This window comes from Typopeltis vanoorti, chromosome 6, assembly GCF_054136105.1.
Source record: "Typopeltis vanoorti isolate ZY-2024b chromosome 6, IOZ_Tvanoo_1.0, whole genome shotgun sequence".
Lineage (NCBI taxonomy): Eukaryota > Metazoa > Arthropoda > Arachnida > Uropygi > Thelyphonidae > Typopeltis > Typopeltis vanoorti.
In genome coordinates this window covers 85,790,025-85,807,314 of record NC_143554.1, presented here as the reverse complement: position 1 = coordinate 85,807,314, position 17,290 = coordinate 85,790,025, and the positions used below count along the sequence as shown (strand labels likewise).

General features: G+C 36.5%; 1 protein-coding gene across 1 annotated transcript in view; it reads right to left on the bottom strand.

The window, feature by feature from the left end:
- The window catches only part of Nost (Nostrin), a 281,655-nt gene that overhangs the window by 32,086 nt on the left and 232,279 nt on the right, over nucleotides 1-17,290 (bottom strand). The window contains exon 11 of the mRNA XM_090394525.1: nucleotides 7,266-7,394. Coding sequence (XP_090250651.1) covers nucleotides 7,266-7,394 — 129 coding nt within the window. The remainder of the gene's footprint in view (nucleotides 1-7,265; nucleotides 7,395-17,290) is intronic.

Here is a 17,290-nt window from a genome sequence, read left to right as displayed (position 1 = left end):
CTAGGGGTCATAAGCACCCTTAAACACAGAGCTCAAACCATTTCAAATGAACAAGCTCTTAACCATGAATATGAGACCATCAAACATACCTTTATAAAAAATGGATACAGTATAAAAACCATTCACAAGATCCTCCACAAAGATACCACTAATAGCAAAAAAGATTTCAAGAATGCTATTGCTATACCATCTGTTAGAGGCATTTCAGAAAAAATAGACAAAACACTACACAAATACAACATCAAAACCACCTTTAAGCCCTCAACAAAATTAAGATACCTACTCAGTTCTTCCAAGGATCCCCTGCTACACCTAGCCCACCCAGGGGTTTACAAAATAGACTGCACATGTAATATACCATACATAGGGGAAACAGGGCGAACCATTCCAATCAGAAAGGATGAACACAAACGACACATAAAATACCTCCATTTTGGAAAAACCGGCCTTTCTGACCACGCACTCCAAACATACCACAGAATTGATTGGAAAGGTATCAAGTCCCTACACTGCACCAAAACCTGGTTCAAGCAGAAATTCAAGAAAGCATGTGAAGTGCTCAAACATGATCCAAATCTGAATAAAAATGGTCTAACCATTCCAAGAATGTGGAGGACCCATCTGCAACCTTCATAGCAACTACAAAGAAAAATCTCGTGGTGAAGTTTTTTTTTTCCTTTCCTGAACATTCAATAGCAATCTGTACCATAGAAATTCAGAAGATAATCTTAATATAACAATATAAACTGTATAATTCCAGAAGAATCCTAGTATGTAAGGACTTTAGCAGTGTTTATTGTAGTTTTTATTGGTAATTTTTTTTTTAATCACTAGAGGACAGGCTAAGAAAAAAGATTAGTTAACAACAGAGGGCCAGGGGAACGGTCGTGTTTTCAGGGAGCTCCCGAAAGCTAAGTACAATTTTGAATGGAAATTAGAATATATGTTAAAAATCATAACATAATATTGTCTAAATTTGGTAGCTTGTTGTGTCTGTGTGATTTTGATGTAAATTCCGTAAATTAATTTAGTCTTTAACGATACGTTTCACATATTTGAATATGGCACCAATGCGACGTAAGATAATGGCATCCAAAAATACGACGCCATTGTTCAAAAACTATAATGCGAGAGAATTTGTCCAATGTGATGTGTGTGTGGAATGTATGCATTCCCGAACGAGGCTGGAGTATGGATTGAAAGTAATAGTGGTGGGAGAATGTGTAGAAAGTGTATGCAAAGTGAGGAGTCGAAGTATGTGTCAGGTTGTGAGACAGTTATGGTTGAAGAAAGCCAGAATGCGAGTGAAAATAGTGGATCAATAGGGAATTGCGGTGTACAAGATGGCAATGTGAGCGGTGATCTAAGAAAGAGCGAGAGCAATTATACAGAAAGAGAAAATGGTTTGAATGATAAAAAAAATGAATTATTTGTAGGAAGTGAGATCGCTAGGCTGTGCGCAGCGGCAATTAGAGCACCTGCAAAACTCGTTCCAGAGTGATTCGGCTAACGTAAATAAACAGCGTGGGCGAGTTTCCGAAATGAAGGAGAGAGTGTTGTATGGTGACTCGTTATTAAGAGGAGTAATAGATGGGAGTGTAACTAAATCGTACTTACCGGGTGCGAAATTTAAGGATGTAATTGAGAGCATTAGAGTGCAAAAACAGAGGGTGAAAGAAATAACAATTGTGGCTGGTACGAATGAATTGAAAGGTGATAAATTTTTTATGAGAGAGGACTTGAAAGTATTGTTAAAGGTAGCGAAAGAAAAGAGTGACAGAGTTAGAATGGTGAGTCTGTTACCACGGTATGACAGAGAGGAGTTTAGAAGGAGGGCCATAATGGTAAATGATATTATGCGCAGGTTATGCGGACTGTGTGGAATGAGTTTGATGGGCGAAAGGACTTATACAAGATGGATGACCTGCATTTGAATGGACTTGGTGTGCGGAGACTGGAAAAAGTGTTGCTGAATGAAGTGAAAATGGATGTGCAGAACCAGGGAAACTAGAACTACCAAGGAGGGGGGGAAGTGGATATCCAGACATCAGTGAGACAGTTGAGTGTAAAAATGTATATAATGTACCTGAGCCAGCAATAAGGACAAAAAATGGGAATGGGATTTTTAAAATAGCGCATCAAGATAGGGGTGGGACAAAGGGAACACTGCAATTCATGTATACTAATGCCAGGAGTATTAGGAACAAGAAAGAAGAATTTTTGGCCTTGATTGGCTCTTCCTGGCCACAGGTTATTGGCATTAGTGAAACATGGCTGACGGAAGATGATATAGTTAGTGGGATAGAATGTGTAGGTTATAGTATGTTTAGGAGGGACAGAGAGAATAAAATTGGGGGAGGGGTGTTATTGATGATAGCTGATGAACTGCAGCCAAGGAGAATTGAAGTACTGCAGGATAGTGAAAGGAGCTCATTTGAGGCTGTTTGGTGTGAGATTGATACTGGCAGAATAAAATATACAGTTGGGTGCTGCTATAGACCAGGTGATGGAATAGATGGTGGAGATGGTATGCATAAACAAATTGATGAAATGAGTGGAAGGAGGGTAATTATTATGGGGGATTTCAACTATGGTAACATTGACTGGAAGGAGGAGAGGACACATGTGAGGAAGGAAATTGATTTTATTCAATTATTAAGGGATAACTATCTGAAACAGCATGTAATTGAAAATACTAGGGGTGTGAGAGTGCTTGACCTGGTAATAGTATCTGAGAATTTGACTGTAATGAATATGACCATGTTGCCACCTATTGGTGAGAGTGATCATAAGGTCTTGACCTGGGAGGTGGCTAAAGGTGCGAAATTTGTGATTAAGACAGGGTATATGTGGAATTACAGTGCTGGCAAGTATGACAAGCTTAGGAGATTGCTTGGATCAGTGCCATGGCATGTACAACTGCAAGGGCTGGACATCGATAGAGCATGGGAAGTGATCAAAGAGCATTTACAGGAGGTTATGGCTGATTGTATACCTAAGGTCCGAATAGTGAAACAAGGAGGGGTTAAATGGATGAATAACACCATTAAGCTTGAGCTGCAAAAAAAGAAACAACTATGGAGGGAATTTAAAGAAAGGGGTGACCTGCAGGCACACGAACGGTATAAAGTACAGGCCAGAAGGGTAACAAGTGTGGTAAAAACAGCAAAAGCCGATTATGAAAGGAAACTAGCTATGCAAGCAAAAGAGAATCCCCAACAGTTCTTTCAATATGCTGCAAGCAAGAAAAAAACTGTACATGGCAAAATGATTTTAAGGAATGACGATGGTGAAGAGTTCACTGAACCAGTCGATATAGTGGAGTTACTGAGCGCGCACTTTGCAAAAGTATATCATCCAGGTGGTGACGTTGAAAAAATGAAGGAACCATTAGTTTATATGGGAATTGTGATGAATGAAGTGGAGGTGAATAGTCTATTACAGAACCTTAATGTGAATACATCTGTGGGATTGGATGGTATACTAGCACGGGTCTTGCATGAAGCAGCTAATGAATTATCAGTGCCCTTGACCATGTTGTTTAATCTGAGTCTCAGGTCTGGCTTAGTCCCGAAGGTGTGGAAAGAGGGGAAAATAGTTTCACTGCATAAAGGAGGATCCAAGACTATGGTTGCAAATTACCGACCGATCAGCATATCAGGAGTCGTTGTCAAGGTCTTGGAGAAAGTAGTCAAGGGAAAAATACAGGAATGGATTGATGAAAATGAGATACTGTACAGAGGACAGCATGGCTTTGTGAAGGGTAGATCATGCCTCAGTAACTTGCTCAAGTTTTATAACAAGGTGACGGCTGAACTGGATAAGGGAAATTGGTTTACAGTGATACTGCTGGACCTGGCAAAGGCGTTTGACAGGATACCACATGGAATTCTAATCCGTAAACTACAACATATGGGAATGGATATAGGGTTGGTGAGATGGATAGTTGGGTGGTTGATGGAGAGATATCAAAGAGTAGTTTATTCAGGAGTAGAGTCCAAAAAACGGCCTGTGACTAGTGGTGTGCCACAGGGTTCTGTTCTTGGACCACTGCTGTTTAATCTGTTCATTAACGATATAGGGAAGGGCCTAAGTGGGACAGTTCATTTGTTCGCTGATGATGCAAAGTTGGGTAGGGCGATAGCGAATGCAGAAGATGTCAAAGTCTTGCAAGATGACTTAGATAGATTGGAGTTCTGGACTAAGGAGAATGGATGTCAATTTAATGTGACAAAATGTAAGGTTATGCATTTCGGAGTGAAAAGATTAGCAGCAGTATACCACATTGGTGGAACTGTACTCCAAGAGATTGATGAGGCCAGGGACTTGGGAGTGTTGGTGGATAGGGAGATGAAGTTTAGGGGGAACATTGCGAAAGTAGCTAAATCAGCTCATCAACTCACTTGGTTGTTGAAAAATACCTTGACGAGCAGAGAAAAACAAGTTATTGTACCTCTGTACCGAGCCCTGATAAGACCTCATCTCGACTACTGTGCCCAGATTTGGTCACCTCGGTTCCTTCTTGATGGGGAGGAGGTTGAGAGGATCCAGAGGCGAGTGACTAAGATGATAGCAGGTCTATGGAATGAACCATATGAGAACAGGTTGAAGATTTGTGGGTTGCAGAAACTAGTTGATAGGCGGAAAAGGGGAGACATGATTGAGACATTCAAATTGCTAAAAGGATTCTATAGGATTAATTCAGATGATATTTTTGAGATCAGGACTGGTGGTGGGAGAACTAGGGGACACCCATGGAAGCTGGGCAAGAGCGTGGTTAGCAGGGGTGTTAGAGCTGGGTTCTTTACTTTTAGAGTGATAAATGAGTGGAATAAGCTGCCAGAGTCTGTTGTGGGTGCTATGACAGTGAGCGAGTTCAAGGCAAGGTATGATAGATACTGTGAGAATGTTGAACAGCTGCGTGAACATGATGTTTAGGGCCTCCCTCGATGAGTCTAAGGACTCCTGGAGTAGCCCGTGGTAATAATAATAATGACCTCAATACAGGGGTCGAAACGGCAAGTTATTTTATTATTAATCAGTAAAATAATCTTTTCAACACGTGTTTTGTGTCCCTAAATTCATAAATATGAGTGCTGATCACCGTGTAACCTTAAAAGTAGATTAGTCGTAAAGATACCTTCATGCACAACCTGTTTGCATATGCTTGCTTAAAGGATTAATAAATATATAATTTTTCATCAAATATACATAGTAACCAAGAAAAAAAGATATCAGCAAAATATAAGATTATATATTGAAATTGCAGATAGCATTACACTGATGGGATTGTATTATAAGATATATAGGATGAGGATCTGGGAATATTTCTTTTTTTTTTTTTAATGCTGTTCCTCCCACCCACAAAAGGTTATTTGCAAAACTATAGTATATGGTATACAATGAATGGGCTAAGAATTTCTCATTTTTCTTTTAATTAGTTTTTATATATTTTTTCTTTATTTTTTACATAATCCAGAAACCCTGTTCTAGAGACCAAATATGGATTTTTTCAAGCCACTTTAGGCCAATAAGGGGAGGTGATAGTCTCACACCAAGAGATGAAATTTATCTCCCACTTAAATGTGATGGGTATACTGAAAAAGCACAACATCACAAAGACTCATCTGGATGCTGAAAACAAGATGAGTAATATTCTCTTCAGAAAAACTTGATATGACTACATCTGGACTTCCGCACTCAGACATTCATATAAATTTCATGGGGATCAGGATATGGTAGAGAGAATACCAAGACACATGACCAAGATGGCAGGTTGAAGGTTTGTGGGTTGCACAGAGATGCTCAGACGATTAATTAACCCAGCAACAAAAGGTTGCAAAATCTAACTTACCACAGATTAGGCCACAAAATGTGGAGGAGAATGATTGAAATTGGAAATGATTATCAATTAGTTTTAAGCAAGATAAAAAATAACTTCTTTTCTGTATGATATTCAAAATTAATTAAAACTGAGCAGTTCTTACAACATAATTGTAGAGACTCAATTATATGAACGTGGTCTGAAAAGTTCTCGGCCTAACAATGAAAAAACGAATTTATAATTTCAAAATTTTTATTTTTCAACAATCTCCCTTAAGACTAATATTTATTCCAGCGATGCTCCAGTACCATTATCCCATCCCTGTAGTGGTTCTCAATAAGATCTGCAAAATACCATTCTACAGCTGTAGTCACCTCTTGATTTGAAGAAAAATGCTGACCAGCAAGGAAGAGTTTTAGTTTTGGAAAGAGATAGAAGTCAGAGGGAGGCAAATCTGGTGTGTCAAGCCACTGGTATATTGGTATTGCTATTGAGAGATTGCCATTAATTACAGGGTTTATACCTAATTTATGCGGAAGAATTTTTTTTTCTGGGCAGAAAAAGACAAAAATAAAAGATGCCACTACAGGAAATTGTATAAAAAAAGGTGAGCAAAAGAGCTGGAGAGTGCAAAAAAATGCATTGCTTAAGTGTTGAAAGTCATTCATGAATTAGTTTTAAGGAACATTCAAAATAGTATTGCGTGATTAGACCTATCGGTCTAACAATAAAAGCAAAAAAATGGGCAAAAAAATCCAACTTCAAGGATAATCTGTGAAAGATGGTTCAATTTAAAAAAAAAATAGAAATAGAATGTTGATGCCAGCAACAAGACATGAAATTAAAAGGAATAGAAATAATAAAACATGAAGTTTCATTCAAGTTTATAAGGTTTAAACTATGTTGAAAGAAAGAAATGAATATATAAATATTCAGACTAATGACTACAGCATGTGGGATGTTCAAAGCAGCTAACGTTATCTAATTTTCAGGCCAGTTTGCTCCTCTCTTGCAAAATAAACTGCCACTTTATATAAGGTAGTTAAATTCAGCCTCAATTGAAAGATATATCAAGATTTTCCTTGAAAATGAATTACAGAAGCATCTCAAGATCTATGGAATGTTGACTATAAAGACAGAGCAAAATGAGTTAGATCTTGGAAAATAAAAGAATCCATACAAAAAACTTAAATAATGTTTCCAACTTACAGCAATTAGAATTTGGGATTTTTCAATGTCAGAAGATAAAGATTATCCATTAGTTAACAGAATGCAAGGAATCAATTTTTAGCATGAGAAGTGGATAGGTGGTTGCTACATTTGTCTCACTGAGTTGACTAAAGAATTCCTGCTGTCTCATTAACAATAATACTTAAAATCATGCAAGTCAAGAAACTCAGAGGAACAGAATTGGTAAATTCATTAACAATGGTATACATACCTGTTTATCTTTATGATACTCCATATGACTGTTTAAGGGATGAGTGGGTTTTACACAACCATCTAGTTCAGACAATGCACACTGGAGTTTGTAACGAGTTGCCTCCAAGTATGTAAGCATGGCACGCATCTAAGAAATTCATTAGAGGTGTGGGGAAAAAATGTCAGTTAATAGCTGGAAAGAAGCAGGGGGAGTTTTAAAAAAAAGTTATTAGAATGATGTTCAAACTAAAATGTACTTATCAGTATTATTTCTAGGCCTCTTTGGAGTCAGTACACAGTGTAAAGTCAGTTGTGGGTCTACTTTTCACTCTCATTCACTGTTCCTGGAATGACCTTGTTTTTCCTCATCTACTTTCCATGCAATATCTCCCAAACATCTGTAACCATGTTTTCAAGATATTCCAGCCTGGTTGGCTGAGGTGGTTAGAGTATCCACTCTCCAGCCAAAAGTCTGCAGGTTCGAATCCCACCATGGATGTTTGCAATTGTCTGTAAGAATACTAGTGGAGGATAGATGGCACTGGTGTAGATGCAGTTCGGTAGAGATAGTTGTAGAGTATGTGCCCTCTCTCAGCGAGTCTTTGGAGGTGTCATGTAATAAAAATTATATTTAGGAGACCAGATGTACCAATTACCTGAATGTAGACTAATCAATGCCTTAGCAATGACAATTACATTTTTACTTGGAATTATCATTATCAATACCATCAAATCTTAATGGAGTTCAAAAGGTAGATATGATTCATTAGTCGTCAATGATATACACACACAATGCTTTTCAAATCATGCCTTAAACTCTTTCACTGTTTCCAGTTATTACAGTGGATGCATTCTGTTTGCCAACTATTTTCTGCTTAAAAAAAAAAAGATCTCTTCCTTATACAACTTCTAGGGTGGTTGCACTTTTCTCCCTGGTCTCATGACTGTTAATATGGAATAAACCTCTCAAATGTATATTCTTACCCTTTCTTATTCATCAATCTGCAAATAGCATTCTATCTATCTTCATACCTAACATTCTAGATATCTGTACTACCTTACTCTTCTCTACATGTTTTCCAAAGTACCTCTCCTTGAAACCCACGTGACCAAAAATAGTCCACATGTGGCCTGATAAAGTCTCAGTGAAACTAACCTTTTTATTTCTATATGTAAAAATCTTATAAATTAAAGAAAACAAGAAATTATATTCTTGGTTTCATCCTTTAAGTGTAAGCAAACAAAATTAGCAAATTAAGTCACTTCACAGCTGGACTACTTGTATATAGAGGATAATGACTTCACATCAATTGCCTTAGTATCCCAAAATGTAAAGCACATATCCTTACAGACATCTATAATGCTAAGCATTATGGGAAGGGCTTCACGTGAAGTGACTTCATGCACAAACTGTTTGCTTACACTTAGATAAACGATAAAACCAAGAATATAATTTCTTGGATCTTTAATTTATAGTATAACCAAGTGAAAAAACTTTCAACATCCTCCTCGTCACTCATCTTTTATCACCATCTTCACAATATATCCTTATCGAATGTGTGCACTGCAATCGCACCATCCTTGTCTTCTGGAAAAGAAGACTGTCTTTTCCAGGAGACTGCTCCTCTATGCAAAATTGCTATTCAGACAGAACAGTAACTCAAATTGAGTTACTACTTTCACAATTTAAATTCCTTTGGATCATAATATGTGACATTTACATGATAGGTGACAATCCAAAGGATTTCAACAACCTAAATATACTTTTGTATAAGAAACTCATTTGTCTAATATATCTTACTCTATTGTAAGAGTTAACTAGATTACTTACCCTCCCCATAATAAACTTGGGCTGACAGTCAATTCTGGATCCTTATCTTCAAAACTTGAAATTTTATTAGCAAGAAATATGGTATGTGCTAGAATGGTTGGAGTACAGTATATATGAAACTGATACATATGAAAAAAATTGTTTATAACAACAAGACTCCCAAAGTTATGGAAAGGAAACAATCACTTATGGTTTAAGTTGAGGCAATATAGAATCATAATTCTAGGTACAAACTAGCCTGAATATTAAAGTGTAATCTTGACATCTTATTAGCATAATTTTTATCCTACATCAGGACCCTTCCCACTGCAAACCTTTTATTTAAAAAAATACATAATGTCACTGATATCCTAAAACATTCCTTTAATAATATGTCATCTAATCTCTTCACATTAAGTTCAATACCTCACTCAACCAGTCCCTCCTCACTAAGCTTTACATTCACACATAGTTGAAGGATTTAAGAAACAATTAAGAGATATTTCCTGCAGGAGTTCTCTATTTTCATCAACCAATGTGATCTATCAATAATATCATTTTTCTGACTATATAACAAAGAACAATTTTCTTAGTATGTCTGGCTAAGTTTTGCTCATACCATCACTTAGCTTATTAACCAAGTCACCTTTCTAGAATAGGTTAGGAGTACAGGGTAGCCTGCTTCATACTTCTTATGAAACCGATTTATCATATCTCACCTTATATTACTGTCATAATGACTTATATTGCTTGCTTAATCATTTATCCACTTTACACCTATACTATTTAATCTTTAGATCTTAGAGATATAAACAGTCTGTGCTGTTAAATATTTCTTGACCAGTGCTGACTTAATACTGGTCTCTCCATCCAACTCTTCATTCCATGCTCTTGCTAGAAGCCATCACTTAAGCATTCCATAATCATCTGCCTTGTTTCATATGGCTGGCCATCACCCAAGCTCGGTGAGAATGAGGGTCACTACCCCCCCCATTGTTACTTCTGCCAAGTGGAGGCAGGCGAGTTTTGACACTACAGACTATGGACATGGACAAGAAAGTTTTACTTAAATAATCTGATATTTCTATCTGAAACTTGGAAATTCTTCAGTGACAAAAAAAAAGCTGACCAATGTATTTCATTAGCAAGAAATGAGCCATGTGCTAGAGTGGTTTGAGTACATTATATATGAAACTGATATACAATTGTTTATAACAAAACTCCCAAAATTCTTGGAGAGAAACGATCATTATGGTTCAAGTTGAGGCAATGTAGAAGTGCCTCAAATTTGAAATGGAATCTACATAAAAGGCAGATCCTCAACTGGAAGAATTATGGTCACTGTACTAGGCTAGACCAGACCTTTTTTTTTTAATATAGGCTGTATTACTGATATTTCTGCAGTCTTTTCTCAACAGAAGATTCCGTTGGTCCAAAATATGAGAAGACAATCACGAAGGACCTTGTAAACACCTGATAGGGAGAGCTGAGACAAACTACTTATCCTTAAAAATTAACATGAAGTTTGACAAGAAAGAAAGTATGCACAATTTTCAAGATCCTTGCAACTGATTGAGAGATTCCAGCAAATATATAACAAAGTATAGGCTTTGATCTTGGTTAGGAATGAAGGAAGATCAGCTTTAGAACAGCTATATAGCAAATATATTCATATAATATACCCAAAAAGAAGATTGCAGCTGTAAGGAGGCAAACAGTCTTCATAAAGTCAGAGGTAGAAATTTGCTTTTCGGAGTCTACTCCCCATAGCAGTATTCTCAATCTTCTTGTAAATTTGTTTCTACAGCTAAATTAGCCTGATTATATCAATAGGAAAACTTATGACAGCATTTGAAGTGCTTCAAAAATGGAACATTGATAAATGCTGGCCCGATTAGGGTACCTTTTCTCCAACCAACAGGCTGCAAATTCAAATCCTGCCATGAGCATGGATGTATATTATCTTTAGGTGGTAGACAAATTTCATTGCCAGTGTGAAACTACCATCCTGCTTATTGAAGTGGCTTGAAAAGTTCCATGTTTGGTCTTTAGAGCAAAATTTCTGAACCAGGTAAAAATCAATAAAAAAAAACATTTACTCATTTCTTATTCCATTTTTAAAATGTTTTTTTTTATTATTAAAAAGCTGGAATAGCCAGTGACAGAGCTCAATAGCCCCGATAGAAGTTACTATGTGTAGGAGAATCAATATAATCTATGACTGGTCTAAGAGGAACTCCTTAGATGTACTTTTGGTTGACCACAGAAACAAGGGATTCTACCAAAATTAGTCATTTGATAGTATCCTAGCTGAGCTGAAAAAAAATCTCATCTATTATTGAAATTAATTTCTTGATTTGACTATGTGGGTTATGATGCAGGTTTATTTTTACAGGAGGGAATAAAACTTTGGTTAAGGACACCAATCTGTTTACTAGAAAAGCAATGGAGACTTCTAATCAGTATTGTTGAAAATGGAGGCAAGTCTTTTGAAGCTCAGATGTAACCAGATTTCATATAAATCTAGTACTAGAGAACCTAATGGTTTCTTTGAATTTAGTGAAAGTAAGGATTTTTTTAAAAAAAATTTTAAAAACTAAATCCTCTTGTAGGAAGTTTTTCCATTTGGTTATACTATAAATTAAAAGATACCAAGTAATTATACACTTGGTTTAATCCTTTAGTGTAAGCAAAAAAGTTTGCACCTCAACAATTTTCAGGACTTGGAAAATAGTTCAGGTGCAAACTTGTTTGCTTACACTTGGGACAAATGATTAAAGTAAGTATATAATTTCTTATTCATATTTTCAAATTTAGGGACACAAAATACACATATTGAAATGATTATTTCACTTATAAGAAAATTATCTTATACAATCTCAATACAGGGGTCAAAACAACTGATATTTCCACTCCTGTATTGAGGTAATCATCAGAAAAATACATGTGTATATGAAAACAAGCTACATGCTCTTGCGCTCTACAAAGGTAAATTGAATCTGTGCTGTTAACTGATCTTTTACTTATAACTTTAACTGACCTCTAGTAGTAAAAAACACCACAATAAACCCTGCTAAAGTCCTCCCTAGCTTTTCTTTCGGACTTGTACAGTTCAGGTTGCTATTGAATGTTAAAAAAAAAAAAAAAACACTTCAAGTCTTCTTGTATTGAGATTTTTCTTTGGCTTGTCCCGGTTGCTATAATGGCTGCAAATAGGTCCTCCCCATTCTTGGGATGGTTAGACCATTACTTTTGTTCAGATTAGGATTGTGTTTGAGCATTTCACATGCTCCTTTAAATTTCCTCTTGAACCAGGTTTTGGTGCGGTGTAGGGACTTGGTACCTTTCCCCTAATCAATTCTGTGGTATGTCTGGAATGCATGGTCTGAAAGGCTGGTTTTTCCAAAACTGAGGTATTTAATGTGTCGTTTGTGTTCATCCTTTTGCACAAATAGTTTGAGCTCTGTGTTTAAGGGTGCTTATAACACCTAGTATTTGAGTTGGATGATGATAATTATTTTTGTGTATGTACTGGCCTGTGTGTGTGTGGATTTGCAGTAGACTGAGAAGGAGAGACAGCCTAAGGGAAGACATGTGAAAAGTGTCTTGGAAAGGAAGGTTTTTTTTTTTTTTCCTATATTTCAATGGTGAATTGGATATGTTTATGTTGTTTGTTCAGGTGGCTAAGGAATGTATTTAGTGCTTCGTGGGTGCAGGGCCAAATGACAAAAATATCAATGTATCAGAGCCAAATTTTGGGCTTTAGGCACGCTGACTCTAGAGCTGGTTGCTCAAAGTCTTCCATATAAAAGTTAGCTATTGGGAGTGGGGGGGGGGGGTGAGCCCATGGCTATACCTTCTTTTTGAAGGTAAAAATTGTTTTGCCACACAAAATATCTGGAGCAGAGTAGATGGAAAAAGAAGGCAGTGATGTCCTATGGAAATATGTTCTGTAGGAGCACAATAGTATTCATTGATCGGGACATTGGTAAAAAGGGCAGTTATGTCAAAACTGACTAATAAATCTTGGTCGTTGGGTGTAATGTTTTTTAATTTTGCTTATGTGTTTTTTTTTTTTCTTATGTAGGAAGGGGAATGACCTACCAATTCCTTGCATGTGGGAGCTAATTTTTTGGCTAAGTGGTAATTTGGGCTGTCGATTCCCTCAACAATCGGATGTAGTGGAGTGTTGTTTTGTGTATTTTTGGCAGGCCGTAAATTCTGGGCACGCAGGCATAATGAGGTATTAGTTTTTGGATAGTTTCTTCTGGCCATGTGTTAACTGATTTAATTAATTCAGTTGTTTTCTTTTTGATGCGTTTCGTGGGGTTGTAGTTTACCATTTGGTAGGTGTTGTGGTCTGATACCAAATGGTTCATTTTTTTCTATGTAGGTTGTCCAATCTAAAACAATAGTACCATTCTCTTTATCTGCTTTTGTGATTATGTGATCTTTTATGATTATGATTAGTGATTTGACAGCCAGTCCCCCCCCCCCCCATTTTGTTTAGGTTGCTGCTTAGTTTTTTTCGTTTGAGTTTAGTATGCATGATGTTTCCATATGTATTTTGTCAGCTAGATTGGTGGGGAGGGATTTTAGACCTCTGTCAATATGATAAATGATATCCAGTTTGTTTACTGACCTTGATACAATGGTGTAGTTTAGGCCTTTTTCCAGTAGCGAGAGTTCCCCTTGGTGGAGGTTGTAGTTTGATTTGTTAATAACCAGACCATGGTCTGATGGTGGCTGGTTGCTCCTAACTTCAGTTGTGGGCGATTGGCTGCTCCTTTGGTTATGGCATCCTGATTGTCTTGTGCTTTCTTGCTGTTTTCATGCTTGGAACTTTATTAATTTTTCCTTGTTTTTGATTAACAGGTGCTTGGCCGTATCGTCTGTGATCTTGTCTAAAATATCCCAAATTTCAGGATTAACATAGCTGGATAGCTCTAATTTTAGTTGCAAAACTGGCTTGGGCAGATACTAAGTTTTTTTTGTGCCTCGTGGATTTGTTCCCTTAACGCTTTTTCCAACCCGGAATAAATACGGAGCACTTTAGCTGATGTAAAGTTCCTTTTTAGTTTAATGCAGTTGAGGATCAAGTTGCTGTCTCTACATAGTTTCAGAAATATAATTTCTTGGTATCTTTAATTTATAAACTCTTGTAGCTTACCTTAAACAGAAAACTTACCAAGTCTAATAACAATAAAATAGACTTGGCACAGAATTATTATTAGACTAACCACAGAATTTTTTAGTTGAGGACCTGCCTTTTATGAAAGGTACCATTTCAAACTTGAGTGCTGAAGCATTTTGATGGCACCAACTGTAATGACTGTTCCCCCCTACCAAAAACTTAAGTCTTATTAATTGTAAATGATATTTTGCATATGTATTATGTTTCACATCTACTCACTATAACCACCAGTATGTGGATCTTTTCCCATTCAAATCATTATTCTGCATATTTGAATTGTCAATTATGCTAAAGATGATATCTAAGTTTCAAGATTGAAATATCCAGTTATTTAGATTCTTCTAAAGTAGCTTCTCCAATTTGGAGGTTAGCAATCATGGTATGCCAGAGTGTCAAATCCTCTGCTATCTTTTTGATTTCATAATAGCTCGTTATCCATCTCACTACATCATCAACCCAAAAAGTTCTTGGTCTACCAGGAAATCTTCCTTCACTCTAATTTTCCCTCCAATATTTCCAGAAACATTTTCTCTGCTGATCCCTCTTAATATGTTCTGTCATCTTGCACTCTTTATAGTCTTCTATGAGTGCTCTTTTGGTTCTCATCAACTTCAATACCTCTTTAGTTTTTTTTTTCTCATTCCAAGAAATCTTCAGTGCTCTCCTATAGCACCACATCTCAAAGGCCTGCAATTTCTTGATTATGTATATGTCTACATCTCCCATCCATAATTCAACGTGGACCATACATAGGATTTTATTATTATTTTAGTCTGTTTATTCCAGAGGTCCATTAGTAATTTATTATTCCAGAATGCTTCTTTTGCCTTGCTATTTATGATTTTATTTCCATAACTGTTGTTCCATCTTCTGTAATCATTACTCCTAAAATATAATTAATAACATCTGAACTCCACAGTCAGACTCATCATGGGAGGTACACACTATTGCACACAATGCTCATCCAACCATGCTTTAAACTGATTTGATGTGTCTACATTAACAACACACTCAGGCAATGCATTCCACTCACAACCACTCTCCATGCAAAGAACCTTCTCCTCGTTCCTCTTCCCTATATAGTTTCTAGTGATGGCATCTTGTTCTACCCCCCCTTTCCCATTCTATGAAAAATCTTCCATGTCAACCTGATAATCTTTGACTAGCTTATGTCTCAATCATATCCCCCCCCCCCTTCCTCCTATTCACGAGGCTACTCCACATTCCAAAGACCACTGACCAGCTTTGGAATGTGGAGTAGCCTCGTTAATAGAGGTTAAGAGGTATCAACAGGATTCATTCAAAACCTGATGACTAAATCTGTGCACAATAATCCATATGAGGCCTGATCAAGGCATTATAAGCCTTTACATTTTGAATGAATCCTGTTGATACCTCTTAAATTTGTTTTTTGTTGCTTTTTTTTTTTTTTTGCTTATTACCATACACTTTGTGCTATCTGTATTTAATACTAAGCCATAATTCTGACTTTTTGATGGTATTTAAACTTTGATTTTGCTCTGAACACCAAATCAGTAAATCTGATAGTTAATTCTAATACCATTTATTTTTATTCCCATTTCAATTATCATTATCGTCATCAAGTTCCTGCCATGTACCCTCAAGGGGTGTACAGGATATGACAGTACTACATGAAAAAATTACATCATTACTAACTTCCTGTCTACAATTTTCCTCCAAATCAGTCTGTTACTTGTCAAGACTCCAACATTATCAGATCTTATATTTCTATCGTCTAAGGCACTTTGTACCGTATCAATCCACCTATATAATCCACCTATATCTTGGTCTTCCTCTGTGTCGTTTTCCTGCCAACCTGGCAGAGAACACTTGCTTTGCTAATCTTTCCTCTCCCATTCTATTTAAGTGACCATACCACCTGAGATTAGCTCTGCTAACGCATTCCTGGATGCTGACAATGTCAAGTTCTTTCCTAATATCCTCATTTTTAATATGATATTGCCATTGATGCCATCCGTTCACGCCTCTAATCTTTCTGAGGACTCTCATATCTGCGGTCTCTAGTCTTTGGTCAAGTGTTTTACTTCTGACCCAGCTCTCAGATCCATTAGTTAAAACTGGTTTGAACACTGTCTTGTATACAGCTAATTTAGTGTTCCGACTAATTTCTTTCTTATTCCATATGAATTTATTCAATTGACTTCCCACCATACCAGCTTTGCTGATTCTGTTGTCTATTTCTATATTTAATTTACCATCTTCAGTAAAAATCAAGCCTAAGTAGTTGAAATGTTTTAATTGTTCCACAGGGTCTCCATTCACAACACAGTTGACATTTTCAATGATTCTGCCTATTTTCATTGTCTTTGTCTTTTTATTGTTGACCTTCATACCATATCTATTACAACAGCTATTCAATTTAGTCAGAGAATCTTGCAGACTTGTAGCGGATTTATTTAGAAGTATAACATCATCCGCATAAAGCAAAGAGCTGACATTAACATCTCCAATTTTGATATCAGGTTTAATACCACATTCCTTCATAATGTGATCCATATAGATAATGAATAACAGAGGGGATAATGTACATCCTCGTCTCATACCAGATTTAACATTAAACCATCTTCCTGTACTTCCTTCAATTCTAACTGCTGACTTACAACTCAAATAAAGACTAAGTATTGCTTGATATAATGCCCCATTGACACCATATAACTGCAGCGTATTGAATAGCTTCTCTCTCTCATATGCACCTTGTCATATGCCTTTTCCAAATCGACAAAACTTAAATACAGATCTTTGTTATATTCCCAGGCTTTCTCGACTATTTGTCGAGAAGTGAAGATCTGATCCTGACAGCCTCTATTTGGCCTGAATCCAGCTTGTTCTTCACCAAGCTTTTCTTTCACAATTCTTCTCAACCGTTTCTGAAGTATACTTGCATTCTTTCATTATCTTTTCACTATATATATATATATATATATATATATATATATATATATATATATTGAAAAGTGTATTCGATATTATACACCTTTGTCTCACTCCACTTTTGATA